The 27,537-nt window shown below is 44.3% G+C and overlaps 1 protein-coding gene across 1 annotated transcript; it reads right to left on the bottom strand.

The window, feature by feature from the left end:
* Positions 1-130: 130 nt before the first annotated feature.
* On the bottom strand, positions 131-27,156 carry LOC120994052 (odorant receptor 131-2-like). Its single transcript, XM_040422510.1, has 3 exons — positions 27,031-27,156; positions 25,897-25,974; positions 131-1,108 (listed from the first exon to the last, which is right to left on the bottom strand). Exons 1-3 carry the CDS (start codon positions 27,154-27,156, stop codon positions 131-133), a joined length of 1,182 nt encoding a protein of 393 aa, XP_040278444.1.
* Between the last annotated feature and the right edge of the window lie 381 nt (positions 27,157-27,537).

The raw sequence follows: 27,537 nt of genomic DNA on the forward strand, positions 1-27,537 counted from the left end.
TGCTGCCGATAAGCTGAATCTTTCATCCTGAAGGATGCCGATTAGCCAATAAACGAGCGTTGTCTCATTCACTGGCCGATCGGTAGCTCGATTATTCGAGTCGATTATGGGAAACGAGCATTCGGATCTCTCATGACTGGCCTGAAATCATGCAGGGTAATAGAACCCTTACAAGTTGAAGATTCCTCATGCATTTGCTAAGCGCTTGGTCCCTTAAACCATAAATGATGGGGCTGAGGAACCGGGGAAGAAACATGAAGATGAGAAAGTTGACCAGGGAGAGATGGTAAAAACTGTTTTTGAAGCGTTCTTCAAATACTGAGGATGTTAAGGAAAATAAGCAGAGGAGAAACTGCACGGCATGGAGCATGACGGTTTTCCCAGCTTTTGAGGCCGAGCCATTATGGGAGCTCATGTTCTTGGCAATGTACATAACACGTATATAGGTGAAAGCAATGATGAGTCCAGCCAACACGAGACTGGTGAAGAGGAAAATGGAGCTTAGGAGCGATTGGATTTGGCTCACTATTACGTATTTGCGGCTGCATATTATGCTAAGGGAAAAGATTTTCTTGTTCACTGAAGTACTCAGGATAACACAGTCAACTATATTTGGTATAAGTCCAAGGAACCATATGATGGCAATGGCAAATTTAGACCTCCGTGGCGTACAAAGAGTCACATGAGTCAGAGGGAAACATATGGCAGCATAGCGTTCTAGAGCCATGACCACCAGGTTGTAGGGGGTAACCCTAAAGGAAACTGTCGCCATGGAGACAAAGACATAGCAAATAGGAAACGGTATGTATACAGCATTCACGGCGACAATCAGAAGATATAGTCCATCCACCAGATGCAAGGAGTCATTGATTAACATGTGAGCAAAGAGGATGTAGCGGGCGTGCTCTCGGATGCTGGGAGTGCTGAAGAAGATGTGCAGTATCAGAGAGATGAAGAAGAGGAAGAGGCTGAAAAAGATGAAGACTAAGACGTATAGAAAAATCTTGATGTGCTCTGACACTGCACTAACACTGACTTCCTGAGTCATATTATTGTACGTGGTCGACGTCATTATGACTGAAGAATTCATCTTCCCAATAACAGCAACCTAGAAAAATGAAGAGAAAACACGTTATAGGCAAAGGAAATTCAACAGAACACAATTCTATTATCCTCTATACATAGAAAACTACAACCCCCAACCTGGCTGATCACTGGACATGACCATAATTCAATTCTATTATCCTCTATACATAGAACACTACAACTCCCACTATGACAGACCACTGGAAATGACCATAATACCCTCTTTTATACTCTATACATAGAAAAATACAACCCCCAACCTGACTGATCACAATTTTATTATCCTCTATTCATAGAAAACTACAACCCCCAACCTGACTGATCACTGGACATGACCATAACACACTTCTATTATACTCTGTACCTAGAGCACTACAACTCCCAACATGATTAGAATACACTTCTGTTATAATGCATACATAAACCCCTACAACTCTCAACATGACTTGAACATTTGTATAACATTGTATTCATAAAGCACTACAACCCTCAACATGAAACAAATAAACTTCTATTATACTAAATATTTGGAGCACTACAACCCCCAGAATGACAAGAATACACTTATATTATACTGTATTCTGAGAGCACTACAACCCCTAACATGACCAGAATATACTTTTATAGTAATATATACATAAAATACTACAACCTCCAACATGACCAGAAAACACTTATATTAAACATAGTAACATAGTAGGCCGAAAAAATACATTTGTCCATCCAGTTCGGCCTGTTATTGTCACGGCTGTGTCATGGTCTGGTGTAGTGGACCATGACACTTTTGCCGTGCATGCTTGTTGCTGGTGGCAACATGTTGTTTTGCATGTTTTGACACGTCCCCTTTAAGTTGTGTGTCCCTTCCCATCCTGGTGTGTTCGGGGTTAAGATGTGTGCTTGGTGGAGCTGGGTGTGGCCTCTGGCTCTTCTTATACTGTGTTGTGAGCCTGAAGGTCAGTTGGTTGTTTGCCTGTATATGTGTAGGAGCTTTGCTCCTTTCTGGATGTGCCATCTTTCCAGTATGAGGGCATTCTAGTTGGACATAGTTTGTCTCCCTTTGTCTCCTTTCCCCTCCTCACCTGTTATGTTGTTTTGTGTGGTTTATGTCATGTTTGGTGTTCCATGTCAGCTCGGTTTGGTGTTGAGATCTGCATGGATGATTGATATGCATATGGTCTTTTCCCTTCTGTTACTAGGCCTCTGGAGACTCTGGTTTGTCTGTTTCCTTGAGGAACCGGTTGTCTCCTATCCCTGACCCCTATGCAAGGGACCGTTAGAGTCAGTAGGATCCAGGTTCGAGTGTATGAGCCCTCCCACCTTCAGGGGGCTGTCACGGATGGTGTTGCAGAAAACTAGAAGTCACAAATAAAGATCTGACTGACTTGATCCCAAACTAAGGAACATATGGGTGAGCCCTATAAAAGCCCTAGAGCTCTCCCTGACTGCTCAGCCCATGCAAAGATCTTTATGATAGAAAATTGCATGCCCTCGTACCTAGACTGAGTGACACCTGAAAACCCTATAATAATGAGGGGACACGACCACCGGCTCCCTGCACTCAATACGGAGGGAGTCAGGGTCACCTAGAATCAAGCCAACAGGAAAACACAAATAAAGGAATAGACCTATCTGAGGAACCAGCAGTTGCAGCATCTAGCAATGAGCACAATCCAGGAAGTAGTATAAACCGCAAAGTGAGGCAGTATGGGAGGGGATATAAAGAGAGGCAATCACTGCTAATAGATGACAGCTGGGAGAGAGAGAAGAGATGACAAAATGAAACCAAAACAAAAGAACATCATGCAAGAGGTACTGAAGAACGTCTGTCAGAACTTCTCAGAGATCTGGCGGTGACAGTATCCCTCCCTCTATGAGTGGACTCCAGACACTCAGAGCCCACCTTCTCAGGATGGGACCTATGGAAAGCCCTGATAAGACGAGTGGCCTTAATGTTCGCCACTGGAACCCACATCCTCTCCTCAGGACCATAACCCTCCCAATGAACAAGGTACTGGAGAGAACCGCGGATAATACGAGAATCCACAATCCTAGAGACCTGAAATTCAAGATTACCATCAACAACAAGCGGAGAAGGAGGCAAAGAGGAGGGTACAGTGGGTTGGACATAAGGTTTTAATAGGGACTTGTGAAAAATATTATGGATCTTTCAAGTCTGAGGAAGATCAAGACGGAAAGCAACGGGATTGATGACGGACAAGATCTTGTAAGGCCCAATAAACTAAGGACCCAACTTCCAGGAGGGAACCTTCAATTTGATATTCTTAGTAGACAACCACACCAGATCACCCACATTCAGGTCCGGACCAGGCACACGTCTCTTATCCGCCACACGCTTATATCTCTCACTCATGCTCTTTAGATTACCCTGAATCTTTTGCAAAATAGATGACAAAGACGAGGAAAATCTCTCCTCATCAGGTAAACCAGAAGACCCCTCTCCAGAGAATGTCCCAAACTGCGGATGAAACCCATATGCACCAAAAAATGGTGACTTATCAGAGGCCTCCTGGCGACGGTTATTTAGAGCAAACTCAGCAAGGGACAAAAAAGAACACCAATCCTCCTGATTCTCTGTCACAAAACAGCGCAGATATGTCTCCAGATTCTGATTGACACGCTCCGTTTGGCCATTCGACTGCGGGTGAAAAGCAGAAGAGAACGACAACAGAACCCCCAAGCGAGAACAGAAGGCCTTCCAAAATCTGGAAACAAATTGTGTGTCCCTATCAGAAACGATGTCTAAAGGAATGCCATGAATTTTAAATGTGATCAACAAATGCTTGCGCCAGCAACTTAGCATTGGGTAACCCAGGAAAGGGAATGAAATGCGCCATTTTGCTAAAACGGTCCACCACCACCAGAATCACAGTCTTCCCCGAGGAACGAGGCAGGTCCGTAATGAAGTCCATGGACAGATGCGTCCAAGGACGGGAAGGAACGGGAGGAGAGGACCCGATGGCCGTGAATGAGGGACCTTGGCACGAGCGCAGGTCTCGCAGGCTGCCACAAAACCCTCAACCGTCTTACGAAGAGCCGGCCACCAGAATCTCCGAGCAATGAGATCCACTGTGGCTGTACCCCCCGGGTGCCCAGCAAGGACAGTATCGTGGTGCTCCTTAAAAACCTTGTGTCGTAAAGCGAGAGGCACAAACAACCTCCCAGGAGAACAAAGATCAGGAGCCTCTGCCTGGGCTGCCTGGACCTCTGCCTCCAAATCAGGGTAAAGAGCAGAGACGACCACCCCTTCAGCCAAAATGGGACCCGGGTCTTCAAATTTCCCCCCTCCCGGAAAACAACGTGACAGGGCATCAGCCTTCACATTTTTAACCCCAGGGTGGAACGTGACAACAAAATTAAACCTAGAAAAGAATAAAGACCATCTGGCCTGTCTCGGGTTCAGACTCTTGGCTGACTCCAAGTAGGCCAGATTCTTATGGCCGGTACACACGGTAATAGGGTGTCTGTCTCCCTCTAGCCAATGGAAAGAAAGAAACAGGTCAGCACTTCACCTTGGTATTGCACGCTGCACGGGAGAGGAGCAACCTCCAATGTATCAAAGATAAAGGAATCCCAGCTGCTGTGTCTTTGTGAATAAGCCTCTTTTTATTTTCTCAAAGTAGAATGTCCTACAACCAGGACCGGTTTCGGCATGCAAGCCTTTCTCAACAGATACATCCAATACAGAAAAATCAAGCTATATATAACATATAGTACCGCCCATCTAGGGACGTCTCCACCCATTCTAATGTGTGGTATTCAATTAATGATCAATCAAACTGATTAAACAAGGTGAGACAAAGTAACATGTAACTGAAATTTATATTTGTATTCTACCTTTTTGAAGAATCTAAATGTTCATATTTATTCACATTTCCATCATAAGGAATATACCTTATTAAATGCCACAGTGGCTCTAGCCAATGGCGCCATTCCTCAAAAGCTAATTTGATGGCCAACAACTCCCTATCTCCCACATCGGAATTTCTGCGGAGGAGAGCTAGAAAAGGCCTTACGTGCATCTACCGACCAGGAGGAAAAATCTACCCCCTTTTTAGTCATATCAGTGAGTGGCTTAACAACAGAAGAATAATTCAAAATGAACTTCCTGTAATAATTGGCAAAACCCAAAAAATGCATCAGCGCCTTCTGATTCTCAGGAAGCTCCCAATCAAGCCCCCGCGCGGACCTTCTCAGGGTCCATGCGAAAACCAGAAGCAGAGAGAAGAAAACCCAGAAATTGAATTTCTGGAACCGCAAAAACACATTTTTCCAGTTTAGCGTATAATTTATTCTCCCGCAGAATGAGCAAGAGCTGACGTAGGTGGTCCCTATGAGTTTTGAAATCAGGAGAAAAAAATCTAAATGTCATCTAGATACACTGGTACAAATTTCCCCATTAAATGATAAAAAATGCTGTTCACAAAATGTTGGAAGACGGCTGGAGCATTCATCAAACCAAAAGGCATAACCAAATTCTCGAAATGGCCCTCAGGGGTATTTAAGGCCGTCTTCCATTCGTCCCCTTCCCTGACCAGGTTGTATGCCCCTCTTAAATCCAACTTAGAAAAAACTTTAGCCCCAACAATCTGGTTAAACAGGTCCGGGATCAGAGGAAGCGGATAAGGGTCACAAATTGTGATACTGTTCAGCTCCCTGAAATCCAGACATGGTCTTAAAGAACCATCTTTTCTTAACAAAAAAAAACCCAGCGGCAACAGGTGACTTCGAGGGTCGGATGTGTCCCTTTCTCAGGCTCTCAGAGATATAAGTATGCATAGCGACCCTTTCAGGTTGGGAGAGATTGTATAAACGAGATTTAGGCAGCTTGGCGCCTGGAATGAGATTAATAGGGCAATCGTACTCCCGGTGAGGGGGCAGCTCCTGGACACCACTCTTTGAAAACACATCCGAAAATTCAGAGAGAAAAGATTGTACAGTCTTAGTAGAAACCTCTGAAAGAGACGCCGAGAGGCAATTCTCTCTGCAAAAGTCCCTGTGGCGAAACCAACCTCGCCACTGGGTTTTGGAGGGGCCTGGCTGCTGGCCTCTTGCCCCAGGATTATGGGCCCTCTCATCAGCCAGGCCTCATTTGTTCACAAAGGACTTGAACTAACTTGAACTCCTGGTCTAATTTGTGCCATTTTGGGATGTTAAATGTGTATTGAAAAGGGTTGTGACATTGTATGTTTAAATGGTGATTTCTGTTTTGTTGTCCCCACATGTGTATTGGTGATTTCCCTTTGTCTTGAGAGATAATTGGATTACTCCTCGGGTGTCTCCAGGGCAGAGAGGAGGAAACCATGATGCATTGTGGGGATGTATTGTCTCTGTGTATCCTGCAGTGCTGCATATCTGTCCTGTGTCACAGTCTTCATTCTGGTCCCCTAGGGGCGTGTCCACGAGATGGGGACCTGCATAAATACGGGCGGGTAGTCCTCAATAAAGTGTTCCTGTTTTATCCTTCATCATGTTGAGGCTGATGTTTGGGTAACTGATCGACGCTGGGGATTGCTATACGCTGGGAGATTTGCTATACTCCCCTGGCTTTACTACTAGCTCTTGTAAGAGCTTGTTCCTGGTTCCTGCTCTCTGGATGTAGGAGAGGTTCACCCACTGGAGCCTGGAGCCTTGTCGTAGGTCCAGGGTGGGTAGGAGACGGTGAGACCTCAACCAAGCTTCGGCACTCATACGGTCAGGATATCAGGGTCAGGATTAGGGCGGCTATAGGAGGTGACCTGCTTCCTATCCTTGTTTTCGGGCTTAGTAACAACTCTAATTATACGGTGGGGGTTTCCCCCACTCCCCACCGTGACATTATCCTAAGCCGATACCGCCATTTTTGTTCTTATCTGTGCAGCTATGGATACTGTCACGGTGGGGGAAACCCCCACCGTATAATTAGAGCTGTTACTAAGCCCAAAAACAAGGATAGGGAGCAGGTCACCTTCTATAGCCGCCCTTATCCTGACCCTGATCTCCTGACCGTAGGAGCGCCCCTGAAGGTGGGAGGGCTCATACACTCGAACCTGGATCCTACTGACCCTAACGGTCCCTTGCATAGGGGTCAGGGATAGGAGACAATTGGTTCCTCAAGGAACAGACAAACCAGAGTCTCCAGCGGCCTAGTAACAGAAGGGAAAAGACCATATGCAGCAACTGGACGGCAGGTAAGTACACAGTGTAACAACAGAACACTAGCAACAACCAACACTTACCTGCCGCAGCAGAAATGGAAAGACGGCGCCAAACATCTACCTGGACCTCCGTGCGAACACCAGATGCATGGAAGCTCCAGGCAGCGCTGCATACAGGCTAATGGTTCAACAACAGACTGGAGAAAATATCAATCATCCATGCAGATCTCAACACCAAACCGACCTGACATGGAACACCAGACATGACATAAACCACACCAAACAACATAACAGGTAAGGAGTAGTGTTGAGCGCGAATATTCGAATTGCAAAATTTTATCGCGAATATCGCAACTTCGAGAATTCGCAAAGAATAAGAATATTTGCCTCTATATTCGTTAAAACAAAATTTCATTTCTCTTGAAGCTAATAAAACAATAGAAATATAATTTATTAGGCCCAATGCATTTAGAACAACTCACATATTATAAATCCCACACAAGCTGTAAGCAAAAGCAGCTAACAGTAGTTTGGATGAGCCAGCTAACCATTACACGAACAGAATTTTTTTAGGAATTTAATGGTAGCGAATTTTCGCATACAATATAAGAAAGAGTCAAAATTATATGAGTAACGGAACACTTTTTACATGTCAAGTGAATTCTCGGCACGGTTGCTTGTCATGGAACATTACCTAGCTTTTGCGAAAAAAAAAACGTCTTTACAACATGCGATCCGCACACAAGCTTTAAGCATTAGCAATAAGCATAGTAATACTTGACTGATGAAATGACTCTAAATTTTTAGAAAATAGTGCTATATGCGAAAATCAAGAATATAGCACTGTATTCGAAAAATACGGAATGCCGTATTTTTCTAATATAGTGCTATATTCTTGATTTTCGTATATAGCACTATTTTCGAAAAATTTCGAGTCATTTCATCAGTCAAGTATTACTATGCTTATTGCTAATGCTTAAAGCTTGTGTGCGGATCGCATGTTGTAAAGACGTTTTTTTTTCGCAAAGGCAAAGGCTAGGTTATGTTCCATGACAAGCAACCGTGCCGAGAATTCACTTGACATGTAAAAAGTGTTCAGTTACTCATATAATTTTGACTCTTTCTTATATTGTATGCGAAAATTCGCTACCATTAAATTCCTAAAAAATTCTGTTCGTGTAATGGTTAGCTGGCTCTTCCCATCCCAACCACTGTTAGCTGCTTTTTCCTTACAGCTTGTATGCGATCCGATCTACTCGCATATTGTAAATACGCTTTTTCGCAAATGCTAAATTATGTTCCATGACAAGCAACCGTGCCCAGAATTCACTTGACATGTCCAAAACCGTTCAGGATCCATACTCATTTAATTGTAACACTTTCCATATATTGTATTGTACGCGAAAATTCGCTGCCATAAAATTCGCAAATATTATTCACATTATATTGGCAAACTTACGAATATTCGATTTCGGCGAATATAATACGAATATTCTAACGAATATTCGCAAAATATCGCGAAATCGAATATGGCACCTCAAGCTCATCCCTAGTGAGGAGGGGAAAGGAGACAAAGGGAGACAAACGATGTCCAACTAGGATGTCCTCACACTGGAAAGATGACACATCCAGAAAGGAGCAGAACTTCTACACATATACAGGCAAACAACCAACTGACCTTCAGGCTCACAACACAGTATAAGAAGAGCCAGAGGCCACACCCAGCTCCACCAAACACACATCTTAACCCCAAACACACCAGGATGGGAAGGGACACACAACTTAAAGGGGAAGTGTCAAAACATGCAAAATAACATGTTGCCACCAGCAACAAGCATGCACGGCAAAAGTGTCATGGTCCACTACACCAGACCATGACACAGCCTTGACAGTTATCCTGAAAGTTGATCCAGAGGAAATAATAAAAAAACAAAAAACTGTGAGGTAGAAGCCAATTTCCCTCATTTTAGGGGAAAAAAATCCTTCTTGACTCCAATCAGGCAATCAGAATAACTCCCTGGATCAACGACCCCTCTCTATAGCCTGTAATATTATTACGCTCCAGAAATACATCCAGGTCCCTCTTGAACTCTTTTAGTGAACTCACCATCCTCACCTCCTCAGGCAGAGAGCTCCATAGTCTCACTGCTCTTACCGTAAAGAATCCTCTTCAATGTTTGTGTACAAGCCTTGTTTTCTCCAGACGCAGAGGATGTCCCCTCGTCACAGTCACAGTCCTGGGGATAAATAGATGATGGGAGTGATCTCTGTACTGACCCCTGATATATTTATACATAGTAATTAGATCTCCCCTCAGTCTTCTTTTTTCTAAAGTAAATAACCCTAATCTTTCTGAGACCTGTAGTCCCCCCATTCCAGTTATTACTTTAGTTGCCCTCCTCTGAACCTTCTCCAGCTCTGCTATGTCTGCCTTGTTCACAGGAGCCCAGAACTGTACACAATACTCCATGTGTGGTCTGACCAGTGATTTGTAAAGTGGTAGGACTATGTTCTTATCACGGGCATCTATGCCCCTTCTGATGCAACCCATTATCTTATTGGCTTTGGCAGCAGCTGCCTGACACTGGTTTTTGCAGCTTAGTTTGCTGTTTATTAAAATTCCTAGATCCTTTTCCATGTCAGTGTTACCCAGTGTTTTACCATTTAGTATGTACGGGTGACTTGCATTATTCCTTCCCATGTGCATAACCTTTGTCAGTGATAAAGCTCATCTGTCCAAGCCTCTAATCTATCCAGATCCATCTGTAGCAGTATACTGTCCTCTTCAGTGTTAATTACCTTACACAGTTTAGTGTCATCTGCAAAAATTGATACTTTACTATGCAAGCCTTCTACAAGATCATTAATAAATATATTGAAGAGAATAGGGCCCAATACTGACCCCTGAGGTACTCCACTAGTGACAGTGACCCAATCTGAGTATGTACCATTAATAACCACCCTCTGTTTTCTATCATTGAGCCAGTTACTTACCCACATACAGACGTTTTCTCCCAGTCCGAGCATTCTCATTTTATATACTAACCTTTTATGTGGTACAGTGTCAAATGCTTGGGAGAAGTCCAGATATACGACATCCATTGATTTGCCGTTGTCAAGTCTAGAACTTACCTCCTCATAGAAACTAATTAAATTAGTTTGACATGACCGATCCCTCATGAAGCCATGCTGATATGATGTTATTTGCTTGTTGTCATTGAGATCCTCTAAGATAGCATCTCTCAGAAAACCTTCAAACAGTTTACCCACAACAGATGTTAAACTTTCCTATAGTTTCCGGGCTCTGTTTGTGGACCCTTTTTGAATATTGGAATATTGGCACCACATTTGCTATGCGCCAATCCTGTGGAACACTCTCTGTCAGTATAAAGTCTGCAAATATGAGAAATAAGGGTCTGGCTATGACATTACTTAATTATCTTAGGATTCGGGGGTGTATGCCATCCGGTCCTGGCGATTTGTCTATTTTAATCTTTTTAAGTCGCTGTTGAATTTCTTCCTGGGTCAGACAGGGCAGTTTTAATGGGGAATTTACCTTTTACATTCTGCATGTCATCTGACAGTTTATTTTCCTCAGTGAATACAGTAGAGAAAAAAATATTTAATAGCTTTGCTTTCTCCTCGTCGCTCTCTGCGACTCCCCCCTCATTACTCTGTAGAGGGCCGACACCTTCAGATTTATACTTTTTACCATTTATATAATTGAAGAACATTTTAGGGTTAGTTTTGCTCTCTTTGGCAATTAATCTCTCGGTCTCTAGTTTGGAGGCTTTTATTTGTTTTTTACATATTCAATTTTTTCCTTATATCTGTAGTTTTTCAGTGCTTCCGTGCTACCCTCATGTTTTAGTGATTTATATGCTTTTTTTTGTCATTTTTTGCCTTCTTTACAGTTCTATTTATCCCCATTGTTTTGTTCTTGTTCCTTAACCTTTTATTCCCATACGGTGTACATGTACCTCTCACAATTAGATATTAGGATGCTTTTAAAAATATCCAATTTTGTGGCTGTATTTTTATTTTTGAGGACTTTGTCCCAGTTAGTTAGGCCTATGGCCTCTCTTAGTTGGCTAAATTTTGCTTTTTTGAAGTTTAGTATTTTTGTTCCTCCCTGTAGAAACGCTCTTTTGAATGATAATTGGAAGGTTATTACTTTATGGTCACTATTTCCCAGGTGTCCCCCGACCTGCACGTCTGTTGTTCTGTCAGGCCTATTGGTTAATACTAAGTCCAGTATGGCCGTCCCTCTAGTCGGGTCCTGAACTAGTTGGGAGAGGTAATTGTCTTTGGTTATTGCCAAGAACCTGTTTCCCTTATAAGATGTACAGCTTTCAGTTTCCCAGTCTATATCTGGGTAGTTGAAGTCCCCCATAATAACCACCTCATTATGATTTGCCCCCTCGTCTATCTCGCTTAGTAGTAGATTTTCTGTGGACTCTGGTATATTAGGTGGTTTATAATAAACTCCTATTAGTAATTTAATATTTTTGCCTCCATGTATCTCTCCCCACAGTGACTCCACATGTTCATGTCCCTCAGTTATATCTTCTCGGACTGTGGGCTTTAGACAGGACTTTACATAAAGGCGAACCCCTCCCCCTCTCCGGTTTTGACGATCCTTTCTAAACAGACTGTAACCTTGTACATTAACTGCCCAGTCATAGCCATCATCCAGCCATGTCTCAGCTATGACAGTGGGAATAACTATCATCCAGCCATGTCTCAGTTATTCCCACTGTCATAGCTATCATCTAGCCGTGTCTCAGTTATTCCCACTGTCATAGCTATCATCCAGCCATGTCTCAGTTATTCTTACTGTCATAGCCATCATCCAGCCATGTCTCAGCTATGACAGTGGGAATAACTATCATCCAGCCATGTCTCAGTTATTCCCACTGTCATAGCCATCATCCAGCCATGTCTCAGTTATTCCCACTGTCATAGCTATCATCCAGCCATGTCTCAGTTATTCCCACTGTCATAGCCATCATCCAGCCATGTCTCAGTTATTCCCACTGTCATAGCTATCCTCCAGCCATGTCTCAGTTATTCCCACTGTCATAGCTATCATCCAGCCGTGTCTCAGTTATTCCCACTGTCATAGCTATCATCCAGCCATGTCTCAGTTATTCCCACTATGTCATAGCTATCATCCAGCCATGCCTCAGTTATTCCCACTGTCATAGCTATCATCCAGCCGTGTCTCAGTTATTCCCACTGTCATAGCTATCATCCAGCCATGTCTCAGTTATTCCCACTGTCATAGCTATCATCCAGCCATGCCTCAGTTATTCCCACTGTCATAGCTATCATCCAGCCATGTCTCAGTTATTCCCACTGTCATAGCTATCATCCATCCATGTCTCAGTTATTCCCACTGTCATAGTCCTCTTCACACATTAGTAATTCCAGTTCCCAGTTTTATTAGTCAGACTTCTGGCATTAGTATACATACATTTGAGAGGTTTATGTATATTTTTTACCCTACACCTTTCCTTCTGAACTGTTCTAGTCCCTCCTTCCATTCCTCCCCCAGTCCCACTACCTGCCCCCGGTCTCTATCTGCACTATCTTCCCCTCCTATAACGTAATTACCCTCCCCCCAGTCCCTAGTTTAAACACTCCTCCAACCTTCTAGCCATCTTTCTCCCCAGCACAGCTGCCCCTTCCCCATTGAGGTGCAGCCCGTCCCTACGATAGAGCCTGTAGCCGATAGAGAAGTCGCCCAGTTCTCCAGGAACCCAAACCCCTCCTTCCTACACCAGTTCTTGAGCCACTTGTTAACCCCCTAATCTCCCGCTGCCTTTCTTGTGTGGCTCGTGGTACAGGCAGTATTTCGGAAAACACTACCTTTGAGGTCCTTTCCCTGAGCTTTTGACCTAAATCCCTAAAATAATTTTTAAGGACGCTCCATCTACTTCTAACTTTGTCATTGGTTCCGACATGGACCATGACCGCTGGATCTTCTCTAGCCCCTCCCAGTAATCTGTCAACCCGATCCGCGATATGTCGAACTCTAGCGCCAGGAAGACAGCACACTGTTCGGCGATCACGATCTTTGTGACAGATTTCCCTATCTGTTCCCCTAATAATGGAGTCTCCCACTACCAGCACCTGTCTGGCCTGCCCTGCTCTCCTGGTCCCCTGCTTACTGGAGCTGACAGTCCCCTGACTGGCAGAGGAAGTGTCCGTCTGCGGCAGTGCCGTCCCTGGACTGACATCCCCCTCATCTGCCAACCTTGTGTCAGATCAGGGCTAGCCTCCCTGGCACTCTTCCCTCTACCCCGCTTTCTGACTGTTACCTCACTTTCCTCAGCCTCCTCTCTGTCACCCTCCCCCTCTTCTACCCCAAAGAGCGCTTGCTCGGTGAGAAGCAAACTCTTTTGCAAATTGTCAACGCTTCTCAGTGTTGAAACTCGCCCGTTTAGAGACTCGATTTGTGATTCCAAACGGGTAATTTGCTCACATTTTGAACAATGATATACACCCTGGAACGGCTGTTCCAGGACTGCAGACATCATGCAAGATGTGCACTGGACTGAGCTGTCAATAATGGAACACGTACTAAAGAGAAAAATACAATATAATGCAGTGATAAGAAACTGATTTACTGCAGTCCCTGAATCTGAAGTCACTTAATCTAAAGTCGCACACTTATACAAACACACACTTATACAAACACACACTTATACAAACACACACTTATACAAACACACACTTAAATCAAACACGCGAGCACAAACTCGCGTTATATTCCTGATTATATAAATGGAGTTCTCAAAACCAGCCTGTTTTGTTTCCTCTGAATTCTGTATATTTAGAACACTACAATCCCCAACATGATCAGAATACACTTTTTTTATACTGTATATACACAGCACTACAACCCTCAATATAACCAGAATACACTTCTAATATAGTCTATACATAGAGCACTACAACCCTCAACATGACCCAAATAAAGTTCTATTATACTGAATATTTGAAGCATTACAACCCCCAAACATGACCAGAATGTGCTTCTATTATACACTATACTTACAGCACTACAACCCCCAACATGATGAGAAAACAATTCTATAATACTGTATGCTTAGAACACTACAATCCCCAACATGACCCAAATACACTTCTATTATACTGTATAAATAGAACACTACAACCCCCAACATGACCAGAATATTGTTTTATAGTATAATATATACATAAAGCACTACAACCCCTAAACATGACCAGAATGTGCTTCTATTATACACTATACTTACAGCACCACAACCCCCAACATGACCAGAAAACACTTCTATAATACTGTATACTTAGAACACTACAATCCCCAACATGATCAGAATACACTTCTATTATAGTCTATACATACACCACTACAACCTCTAACATGACCAAAATGCCCTTCTATTATACTTTATACCTAGAGCACTACAACCCCCACCATGACCAGAATACATTTTTATAATGCTATATATGTAGAGCACTACAACCCTCAACATGACCAGAAAACACTTCTATTACACTGTACAGAGAGCAGTACTAGCCTCAACATGACCAGAATACACTTCTATTATAAACTGTACATAGAGCACTACAACCCCCAACATGATCAGAATACACTTCTATTATAAACTATACATAGAGCACTACAACCCCCAACATAAACAGAATACAATTTTGTTACACAATATACGTAGAGAACTACAACCCCCAACATGATCAGAATACACGTCTGTTACACAAGATACTGTCACGGCTGTATGTGAGCAACAATAGTATACACAGTAAAAGAGCTACTGACCGGACCCAAACTAGGGAGGATAAAGGGTGACCCCTGTCCGACCCTCAAAGCTCTCCCTATTCTGCTAAAGCACATGCCCGGATCCAAATGGCGGAACGAGGCATGCCCACGTGCCTAAGACTGATGACCACTGTAACCCCTACAATAGTGGAAGGGGCACGGCCACCGGTGCCCTACTCAGTATATGGAGGGAACCATGGCCACCTCAGATCCAGTCAGAAAATAATCAGGTACACAACAATGTCTGTACACTTAGCTGAAGGTGTTGCAGCCGCAGAGAAGACGGATCCAAGGACAGCTGGCAATATCCGGAGTGCTTGCTGCAGCAGAACACAGGTCCAGTGAACTGATAGCTACAAGTGAAGATACTAAAGAAAGAGCTACAACTGAAATGAGAACTATAATCCACGCCCTACAATAGGAGGAGGGGTGATATAAAGAGAGGGAAATCAAACGCATGAGGAACAGCTGGGAGGAAGGAAACCAAAAGTAAACAGAGCAGTGAGAACTCCTCCCAGCTCTAGTAGTGACATCATCACAGGGGTGGAGAAACAGAGCTGTGAGAACGTCCCAAAGCTCTGGTAGTGACAGATACTTAGAGCACTACAACCCCTAACATTGCCAGAATACACTTCTATTAAACTGTATACTTAGATCACTGCAACCCCCAACATGATCAGAATGCACTTTTATAACAATTGTAGGAAAGGGGTCGTCATTGATGGAAGGTACAGTACAGACCAAAAGTTTGGACACACCTTCTCATTCAAAGAGTTTTCTTTATTTTCATGACTATGAAGGCATCAAAACTATGAATTAACACATGTGGAATTATATACATAACAAACAAGTGTGAAACAACTGAAAATATGTCATATTCTAGGTTCTTCAAAGTAGCCACCTTTTGCTTTGATTACTGATTTGCACACTCTTGGCATTCTCTTGATGAGCTTCAAGAGGTAGTCCCCTGAAATGGTCTTCACTTCACAGGTGTGCCATGTCAGGTTTAATAAGTGGGATTTCTTGCCTTATAAATGGGGTTGGGACCATCAGTGGCGTTGAGGAGAAGTCAGGTGGATACACAGCTGATAGTCCTACTGAATAGACTGTTAGAATTTGTATTATGGCAAGAAAAAATCAGCTAAGTAAAGAAAAACGAGTGGCCATCATTACTTTAAGAAATGAAGGTCAGTCAGTCAGCCGAAAAATTGGGAAAACTTTGAAAATAAGGGCTATTTGACCATGAAGGAGAGTGATGGGGTGCTGCGCCAGATGACCTGGCCTCCACAGTCACCGGACCTGAACCCAATCGAGGTGATTTGGGGTGAGCTGGACCGCAGAGTAAAGGCAATAGGGCCAACAAGTGCTAAGCATCTCTGGGAACTCCTTCAAGACTGTTGGAAGACCATTTCAGGGGACTACCTCTTGAAGCTCATCAAGAGAATGCCAAGAGTGTGCAAAGCAGTAATCAAAGCAAAAGGTGGCTACTTTGAAGAACCTAGAATATGACATATTTTCAGTTGTTTCACACTTGTTTGTTATGTATATAATTCCACATGTGTTAATTCATAGTTTTGATGCCTTCATAGTCAGGAAAATAAAGAAAACTCTTTGAATGAGAAGGTGTGTCCAAACTTTTGGTCTGTACTGTATGTGTCACCGAGATTCCTGGCCTCGGTGAGGTAAGAGCCGGTAGTTTTAGGTGTCAGCGGCAGCTAGTGCTGACTGACACTGTTTTGTTGTTAGTATGGCTGCAAAGCCGATCCGGACCGGCTCTTACTGGGAGCAGCCAAAGTGCTGGGTGGGTGGCTGCTCCCCATGCTCCAGGCCGGGTCTTTTTTTGGCTATATAAAACCCAGCCAGCAGTCTCAGCTCGGTGTGGTTTATCCTCCATCTGACAGGGAAGCTGGGGAGTCTCTGTGTTTTGAGACCTGTGAATTTGTGCCGTGCTAAAGGGCTGAGAGCCGCATGACGGGAAAGAGGCCCCTAAAGCTGTGGACTGCGGGTGGAAAACTGCTAACCAGGTGAAGATTTTGTTCTATGGACATTGCATGGTGTGAACAAACACCAAGACTGAAACGGTCATTTTGTGTTTCCTTATGTGTGAATAAACACCGAACTGTTTAAGGTAAAGACTTTGTGGTTGCCTCTATACTGCGTCCGCTAGCCTGTCTACCAGAGCAAATCCCCAGAATACATAGAGCACTACAAGTCCCAACATGACAGCATACCATTTTATTATACCCTATGCATAGAGCACTACAACCCCAAGCATGACTTGAATACACTGCTATTATACTGTATACCCAGAGCACTACAACCCCCAACAGGACCAGAATGCACTTCTATTATAATGTATTATTATTAGATCGCTACAACCTCCAACATGACCAGAATATAGTTCTATAATAACATATACATAAATCACTACAACCCCCAACATGACCAGAATGCACTTCTACTATACAGTATACACAGAGCACTACAACCCTCAACATGATCAGAATACACTTTTATTATACTGTATAAACAAAGCGCTACAACCCTCAGCATAACCAAAATACATTTCTAATATAGTCTATACAGGGAGCACTACAACCCCCAACATGATCCAAATAAACTTCTATTATACTAATTATTTGGAGCACTACAACCCCTAACATGACACAAATAAATTTCTATTATACTAAATATTTGGAGCACTACAACCCCCAGCATGACAAGAATACACTTCTATTATACTGTATTCTGAGAGCACTACAACCCCTAACATGACCAGAATATACTTTTATAGTAATATATACATAAAGCACTACAACCCCCAACATGACCGAAATACACTTCTATTATACTGCATACATAGATGACTACAACCACCAACATGACAGCATACCATTTTATTATATACTATGCATAGAGCATTACAACCCCAACATGATCAGAATACACGTCTTTTATATTGTATATACACAGTACTACAACCCTCAATATAACCAGAATTCACTTCTAATATAGTCTATACATAGAGCACTACAACCCCCAACATGACCCAAATAAACTTCTATTATACTGAATATTTGAAGCATTACAACCCTCAACATGGCCGGTCTGCCCTTCTATTATACAGAGTACATAGATCACTACAATCCCCAATATGAGCCCAATACACTTCTATTATACTGTATACATAGATGACTACAACCCCCAACATGACCAGAATATTGTTCTATAATAATATATACATAAAGCACTACAACCCCCAACATGACCAAAATGCCCTTCTATTATACTTTATACCTAGAGCACTACAACCCCCACCATGACCAGAATACATGTTTATATGTATATGCTTTATATGTAATTGCTATATACATAGAGAACTACAACCCCCAACATGACCCAATGAAACTTCTATTATACTGAATATTTGGAGCACTACAACCCCCAGCATGAATAAAAAATATGTTTATAGTAATATATACATAAAGCACTACAACCCCCAACATGACCAGAATGTGCTTCTATTATACACTATACTTTTACAGCACTACAACCCCCAACATGACCGAAATACACTTCTATTATGCTGCATACATAGATGACTACAACCCCCAACATGATCAGAATACACTTCTATTATAGTCAATACATACACCACTGTATATACTGTCACTCTATATACTGTCACTCTATATAATGTCACTGTATATACTGTCACTTTCTAATACTGTTGAAGGGGCCCTGACAATAAGATCCTTTAGTTCTCCTCCTGGGTTGGCCCCTTCTGAGTTCGTGCCCCAAAGCAGCCCCTTCCCCTATAGCTACGCCCAGTGTATACAGTATATAATACAGTACGACTCCTCTATGAGTCGCCCTAATTCCTTTCATTGCCCCAACATCAAACTAAAAGATGAAGATTGAAAAGAAGTAGAGATCTAATGGAGAGGAGAGGCCGGATGTGTGATCCAGACCGAACCTACGCACCAGCTGCACCCGGGAGACGTCCAGCAGATGTGGGCTGGTAACACTGGCCCAGCCTGGTACTTATACCCTGCCACCACTACTATTTAACCACAGCAGGGCTGACAGAGGGTGCATTTCGTGACCAAGGAGCAATCAATGCAGTCTCAGTAGAAATATCAGCAGATGCCCCAGGAGACACACGTTCTCACCTCTGCTCCTGTGTGGATCATTAGAAGATTTCTAGGATTCAGCTTGATGGAGCTGACAACGCTACTGAGAAGGGAGCATTACTGTGCACAGAAGCAATAAGAAAGGTTTAGGGCACTACCGTCTCATATACTGTACATCCAAGGGTTAACACGAACATGAAGGGGTTATTGTATCTGAAGTGGTAAGTTCCCCCAGTGGTCTAGGGCAATGAAGGTATCAATCCTTCTGGTGTTCTATTTTAGTGAGCTTGTAAATCTACGGGTTCATTTATGGTTTTGGGTACTGGAGGGGTTAAAGGGGTTGTAACTAGTGTTAAGCAAATCAAAATTAAAGAAGCCCGGGAATGAAGGATCACCCATCATGCCATGCAGATAGCCAATCAGCAGCTAGCCAGCCCCTGTGGTGTCACAGCCCTATAAAAAGTCTCCTTCTGCCCGATCCATTTTCCAGTAAACTTAGTGCAGGGAGAGACATTACAGGCACATTTTTGTGGTGTTCACGTTCTTTTATTGATCCTTGTTTCTGGGGTGAAATTTCAGGCTGACATTACTGCTATTTTACACTTACAGTACAGTATGCCTGACAGACAGGTGACAGGCCCTTCTAAAGGAACGGGCAGTGGCAAAAATGTTTCTGGAACTGGCAGAAGTAGCAGCAGAAGAATGAAGTGGGGGGGGGGGGGGGGGGGGGGGTGTTAGCAGCAGTCGCAGTGACAGGCCTGAGCTCCCAGTGTCATCTAGTGGTCGTGTCTTGACCAGCAACCCAGCTGTCCTTGAATGGTTGACTCGGTCCTCTACTTCGTCGCAGGTTACATCAGAAACCCCCAGCCTGAAGTCAGTGAGTTCCTCTGACACCACGCTTAATTGGATTGGCCCGGGAACAAGCTCTGTGACCACCCACCTGTCCTGAACCTGCATCTGTCATTTTCAGTTTCTTCCGCTTGGGAAGTATTGTATGCCATCAGCTCAGGTCTGCTTTTCAGCAAGGATGAGCTTATTGAGGACAATCAGCAGCTACTGCCCAGCCACAATGTGGAGGAGAGATTGGCTTCTTCCTCCAGTTTGCGGGCAAGTAGTGATGATGACAGTTGCTTGGGAGCAGGTGTTGCGAGCGGTCAGGCATGCGGCCCTGAGACTGGTGAGGGTGACATCAGTAATGTGCAGACAGTAGTGGATGACGAGGTAGCTGATCGCACGTGGGAGCCAGGTAAAGAGGGGTCCTCATCATTATCAGTGGTTGAGGGTGGCATCTTGTGCATGAGGCAGCGGCTGATCCAGCAGGGCGGTAGCGTGGCCGTGAGTCACCAGGGTGGCAGCAGTTTGAGGTCTGAGCAGTTTGAGGTCTGGAGCCAAACGTGCCCAGGGTAGACCGACTGCTACTCAGGAGCCTACCTGTTCAGAAACAAGTAACTGTGGACGGATTCATAGAGGGAGTGGTAATTTTTTATCATGTCCAGCATCACCATAAAGTGGCCTGGGAAACCGTGGCACTAATGTAGTGGTCACTTGAAAGGGTTTACATGCACTTTTTAATACTGTTTAACTGCATTTTATTTATATGCTGTGATAGATATCCTGTTTATTTGCACTCTATTGAAAAGGTTAATGAGCACTGAGAGACTGTTAGGAATTTGAATGAGAAGCTGGTAATTTTCCATAGCTGCCATAGAGTTTAAAGAAGAACATGTTTTGGAGGGAAAAAGTCAGACTTGTTTATCACCAAAAACAGACAGTCTGACCCTTTGAATGTCTGGTTTTAGCTCTGTTGTTATGTCTGGAAACGTGTTTTTGTCTGGAAAAACTGTTGTGTTATTGCCATTGAGTATCATTGAAGCTGTAGTGTAAGTCTATACAAGACGGGAGTGGCAACTTTGTAATTGTTTGTGCTGAGTTTCTCCACTCCACCCCTCCCACTAGAAGGTTCCAGTCTAGATAGAAATGGTATATAAAGAGAGCAGTCAGAGCTTCTAGTGTTCTGTAGGGACCAGTGCTTGGAAGGGAGACTCATGCCAGTCTGCATAAGTGACCAGAAGAAGACGCTGAGATGGGGATGCTGAGCCACAGACCATGGGTTACCAGCCCTGTGACTAAGGAGCCACCTGGACTACTGTTCTATAGATCGTGGGTGTCACAGTGCGGTTCACTGTGATGTTTTCCGTGTAGGCTGGCTGCATACAATCTTGCGTACTGGCTGCAGGCTGAATTCCTGTGCAGGCTGGTTGTTGGTGCTGCGTGCTGGCTGCGGGGTCAGTGAACTCACCTGTGGATGTTGCTATCCCCGTGTCAGTCTGTCTGCGGTTTCAGGGTTGGTTGTGCTCTGGCGTACTGGCTGCTGGTGTCTCCGTGTATGCTGGTTGCCAAGGGGAAAGGCCTGTGGTGCAGTCTATCTGTTATGGTCTGTTCTGGTGGGGTTAACTCCCCTGTTATGTGGCTGGGTGAGGCTTCTCAGGTGCCTTGTTATGCAGCTTTAAGTTCCTGTGAGCTGTGGGGCTTGGGGTCAGTTTGTCCAGTTCCGTTCTAGGTGTAGCTCCTTGCTGCTGACCGAAGGGCTGCTATAAGATTTCGCCTATTATCGCACACCACCAGGCCGGGCTTGAGGCTCACTGGCACCAACCACTCATCGGTCTGTTGTTCAAGGCCCGTCCACAGCTCCTGCGCGGTGTGGGGTTTGTCCCCCAAACAGATAAGTTTTAAAACTGCCTGCTGTCCTTTACCCCTGGCTGTGCTGAAGTTGGTGGTGAAGGTGTTACGCTGACCGGATGAGGAGGCGGTAGAGGATGAGGAAGCAGAGTAGGAAGAGGAAGCAACAGGAGGCAAAGAGAAACACCCTGCAGTCCTCGTGGTGGAAGGACATGCGCCAAACTGCTATCCGCCTCAGGGCCAGCCGCCACTGCATTTAACCAGTGTGCTATTATGAAGATATAACGGTCCTGACCGTGCTTACTGGTCCACGTATCCGTAGTCAGGTGCACCTTGCCACAGATGGCGTTGCGCAGTGCACACCTGATTTTGTCCCCTACTTGGTTGTGAAGGGAAGGGATGGCTCACCTTGAAAAGTAGTGGCGGCTGGGCACAACGTACTGTGGGACAGCCACCGCCATAAGGCCTTTAAAACTATCCGTCTCCACCAGACAGAATGACAGCATTTCAAAGGCCAGTAATTTAGAAATGCTGGCATTCAGGGATAGCGATCGCGGGTGGGTAGGGGGGTAGTGTTGAGCTCGAATATTCGAATCGCGAATATTAATCGCGAATATCGTAACTTCGTAAATTCGCTATTATTTAGAATATAGTGCTTTATATTCGTTATATCGAATATTCGTCATTTTTTTACGTCTGAAAACATGATTCCTCCCTGCTTCTTTCTTGTGGGTCAATAAGCCATTGGCCCACAAGCAACTTAAGCAGGGGGGAATCATGTTTTCATATGGAAAATAAAATGACCAATATTCTAAAAAACGAATACATAGCAATATAGTGAATATATTCGTTATTTAGAATTTTGGCATTATTTTTTTCCTATCTGTACAGTTGTTTGCATACTCCTACCGACAAGCGTCCCGGTCACCATGGGAACGCCTGTGGGTTAGAAAATACCATCGGATCTGAGTTTTCCCTGAGATCGTGAAAACTCAGATCCGATGGTATATTCTAACGCACAGGCGTTCCCATCGTTACGGGGACGCTTGTCGGGGAGCAGTATGCCAAAGTGGAATAACAGTACACATTGGATAAAAAAAAGACGAATATTCTAAATAATGAATTTATTCGTAATATTGCTCTAACTTTGTCTTTTAGAATATTTGTAATATTCTAAAAGACGAAGTTTGAGCAATATTACGAATATTCGTAAAATACACATATAGACTGCAATTTAGCTAATATAGTGCTATAGTAATTTTTTTCATAGTGTACATATATCTTCCAAAACTGAAGTTCAGAAGAGGCAAAAAAAAATTGACAAAAAAAAAGAAAGATTATAGCATTATATTACCTAAATTACAGTCTATATGTGTATTTTACGAATATTCGTAATATTGCCCTAACTTCGTCTTTTAGAATATTCGTAATATTCTAAAAGACGAAGTTAGAGCAATATTACGAATATTTGTAAAATACACATATTAGCCTAGCCATAGTCATAGGAACGTTGCCTTATACTGTCAAAAGAAAAATCGCAATACGCGAATAATTAAATCGTATATTATTCGCAATAAATAGAATAATGACGAATATTCGATTTCGACGAATATAAGACGAATATTCAATAGAATATTCGCGAAATATCGCGAAATTGAATATAGCACCTCCCGCTCATCACTACTAGCCATTGTAAAGCACTGTGATAAGTTGAGATAAGCCTGAAATGTACGCTGTGGAGCAGGAAGTTACCGCTGACCACTATGTACAGTTATGTCATGGTTCCTGAATGGGTCAAACTGGCCATGCACATGAGATAACTGTCAATCGGCAACCGTTGCCTCTCCTCATCCAACACACACACATGCATGCTCAGCTTGGCCGAGTTATGTTGTAAATGGGGAGGGAAAAATAAACTCTGGCAGTCCACTCTGGAGGTAGCTTACCTTCCCGAGAACAAAGTAGAACAAAGGAACATCCCTCGGCGCAAGGAACCAACCAGATGCGAATGGCGAATCTTCCGAAGTATTTATTGCACTCTCACTACGCGTTTCGGGGATAAAATCCCCTTCATCAGGTGAATAATGTTGCAACATTATTTACCTGATAAAGGGGATTTTATCGCTGAAACGCATAGTGAGTTTGCAATTAATACTTCTGAAAATTCGCCATTCGCATCTGGTTGGTTCCTTGCGCCGAGGGATGTTCCTTTCTTCTACTTTACATTAATCCTTTGTGTGGGCCTTGGCACGCTCATCTGAGGACATCTGCATCCGTGGCTGCATTAGCGTTGTGCCTATATATGCATAACCGTTCAAGGTGAGCCTCCTAAATTGAAGTTTACTCAATTTCCCATACATTTTTACCCTATGGTGCGCCCTGTTTTTCTGTCCACACAGCAAACACCACACTTGTTCATTTAACTTCCCGAGAACAAAAGGATGGAGCAGGTTGAAATCCAACATGCCAAACCTATCTCTCCCCGACATCCGTTTTTAAATGGCTAGACCAACGTGGGCATATATTTAATGTGTATGGCCAGCTTAGAGACCAAGGAGATGAGAAAATGACACAAGGAGCAGATAAAGACGATATGACATCATGAAGTTCTTGCTTTGCTCATGACCATTGGTCCTGGTGAAGTGGGGACACCATTGCAGTCACCCTGGTTTTTGTTGCTTCATAATCTTTATATATATAGAATCAATGTCTTAAAGTGGTATTACACTACCCAATCCTCGGGCAGTGCGAGTGTAGATGGAAGCTAACACATCCATCGGAGCTCATTTGCACTACTCTGACTACATAGGCCGATGCATACTGAATGTGGGAGGAACGAGTGTGTTCCTTCCATATTCTGTGTATTCGTTATTGGCAGCACCTTCCTGTGTCATCAGGATGTGCTGCCGATAACGAATACACAGAATATGGAAGGAACACACTCGTTATCGGCAGCACATCCTGATGACACAGGAAGGTGCTGCCGATAAGCTGAATATTTCATCCTGAAGGATGCCGATTAGTCGATGAACGAGCGTTGTCTCATTCACTGGCTGATCGGCAGCTCGATTATGCGAGTCGATTATGAAAAACGAGCGTTAGTATCTCTCATGACTGGCCTGATATCGTGCAGGGTAAAAGAACCTTTACAAGTTGAAGACTCCTCATGCATTTGCTAAGCTCTTGGTTCCTTAAACCATAAATGATGGGGCTGCGGACCTGGGGAAGAAACATGAAGATGAGAAAGTTGACCATGGGGAGATGGTAAAAATTGCTTCTGAAGTGTTCTTCAAATACTGAGGATGTTAAGGAAAATAAGCAGAGGAGAAACTGCACGGCATGGAGCATGACGGTTTTCCCAGCTTTTGAGGCTGAGCCATTATGGGAGCTCATGTTCTTGGCAATGTACATCACACCAATATAGGTGAAGGCAATGATGAGTCCAGCCAACACGAGACTGGTGAAGATAAAAATGGAGCTTAGGAGCGATTGGATTTGGCTCACTATTATGTATTTGCGGCTGCATATTATGCCAAGGGAAAAGATTTTCTTGTTCGCTGAAGTACCCAGGATAACACAGTCAACTATATTTTGTGTAAGTCCAAGGAACCATATGATGGCAATGGCAAATTTAGACCTCCGTGGCGTACAAAGAGTCACATGAGTCAGTGGGAAACATATGGCCGCATTGAGTTCTAGAGCCATGACCACCAGGTTATAGGGGGTAACCCTAAAGGAAACTGTCGCCATGGAGACTAAGACATAGCAAATAGGAAACGGTATGTATACAGCATTCACGACGACCATCAGAAGACATAGTCCATCCACCAGATGCAAGGAGTCATTGATCAACATGTGAGCAAAGAGGATGTAGCGGGCGTGCTCTCGGATGCTGGGAGTGCTGAAGAAGATGTGCAGTATCAGAGAGATGAAGAAGAGGAAGAGGATGAAAAAGATGAAGACTAAGATGTATAAAAAAAATCTTGACGTGCTCTGACACTGCACTAACACTGACTTCCTGAGTCATATTATTGTATGTGGTCGACGTCATTATGACTGAAGAATTAGAGTTCATCTTCCCAATAACAGCAACCTAGAAAAATGAAGAGAGAACACGTTATAGGCCAAGGAAATTCACCAGAACACAATTCTATTATCCTCTATACATAGAAAACTACAACCCCCAACCTGGCTGATCACTGGACATGACCATAATTCAATTCTATTATCCTCTTTACATAGAGCACTACAACTCCCACCATGACAGACCACTGGAAATGACCATAATACTCTCCTGGGCAGTAAATCATGGGGTGAAACCAGTTCAGGCCGTACCAGTGCCATCTCAGCTCCGGTGTCTCTAAGTCCCATGGCCACAGCCTGGCCCACGGTGACCGGTTGAACATTGTCAAGGGACCTCCCACCACCCCTACCCACACACAACACAGTGGATGGGTCCCTTCGGGTGCTGTGGACACGTAGCCTTGAAGTGTCCTGGCTGTTTACACAGGTGGCAAAGTCAGTGTTCCCCCACAGACGTGGAAAGTGAAGCCGGGGCGGTGCCCTCTTGGGCCTAGGGGCAGGGGCAGAGTGTGTCTTACCCCCTCTCCAGCCGACAGATTTCCAGGCCTCTGAAGTCCTGTTGTTGGTGTATTCATCGGCCAGGGCTGCTGTTGCGAAAGCCCCCTTTGGCTTCTGGTCGCGGAGGTACTGCTGTAGGTCCTCCGGGCAATTCCACAAGCACTGTTCTGTGGCGATGAGCTCCTTCAGAGGCTGGACAGTGGTGAGCTCCAATCCTGTGGTCCATTGGTCGACTGCTCTCAGCAAGGCCCCCATGTGATCGGCACAGCTCTGGGTAGAACCCGCTGCAAATTGCTGAGCTTTTTCCGGTACGACTCAGGGGTTAAGTTATACTGCCTGACCAGAGCCTGTTTGATGTCCTCATAGCTCAGGATGGTCTCGCTGGGCAGGTACCCGAAGATTTCAAGAGCTTTTCCCTTGAGTAATCTGACCCACTGGTCCTCTGGCAGCTGGTACTAATGGCAGGCCGTCTCAAATGCCAAAAAAAAGGTGTCCAGGTCCCCATCCTTGTCGGGTAGGGCAAAGTCCTCCGCCCGCAGTTTGGGAATCCGGACCTCTGGAGACTCACATCGGGCTGGAAAGGGCTGCTGGAGTTGGAGCTGGAGCACTCACAGCTGATGCTCACGCTTGGACTGCTCGCGTCGTTCTGCAGCTTCTGCTTGCTCGCATCGCTCTGCAGCCTCTGCTTACTCATGACGCTCTGCAGCCTCTGCTTGCTAGCGAATCTCTGCGGCCTCTGCTTGCTCGTGATGCTCTGCAGCCTCTGCTTGCTTGCAACGCTCTGCAGAAGCCAGGAGAAGCTCAGAGGCTGCCTGGTATCCGGCCTGGAAACGGTCCAGGGCAGCTTGTAGGAGAACAGCCGAGCCTGCCAGGCTGGGGGGATGGGCAGGTGGAGTAAGGCCCACAGCGGACCTCACCTCCGGCAACTGGCTCCTTGGGGAGCTTTGGCTGTGCTCCGCCTCGCCTTGAATAAAGTTGCCTTCTACCTCCTCTCGGCCCCCTATCTGGACTGCGTCCTCCCCGCCATCATTCATAGCCTCGGCCATCTCCTTAGCCTTGCTTCGTGTGTAACTGG

This window comes from Bufo bufo, chromosome 3, assembly GCF_905171765.1.
Source record: "Bufo bufo chromosome 3, aBufBuf1.1, whole genome shotgun sequence".
NCBI lineage: Eukaryota > Metazoa > Chordata > Amphibia > Anura > Bufonidae > Bufo > Bufo bufo.

What these genes read in the sequence shown, in the direction of transcription:
- LOC120994052 (XM_040422510.1), bottom strand. Translation starts at nt 27,156, where the DNA reads ATGAGTAAGCAGAGGCTGCAGAGCGATGCGAGCAAGCAGAAGCTGCAG. An exon ending in GCAGCCCTTTCCAGCCCGAT is followed by an intron (nt 25,975 to 27,030) that starts GTGAGTCTCCAG and finishes TCATTTTTCTAG; the next exon opens with GTTGCTGTTATTGGGAAGAT. An exon ending in ACAATAATATGACTCAGGAA is followed by an intron (nt 1,109 to 25,896) that starts GTCAGTGTTAGT and finishes TCATTTTTCTAG; the next exon opens with GTTGCTGTTATTGGGAAGAT.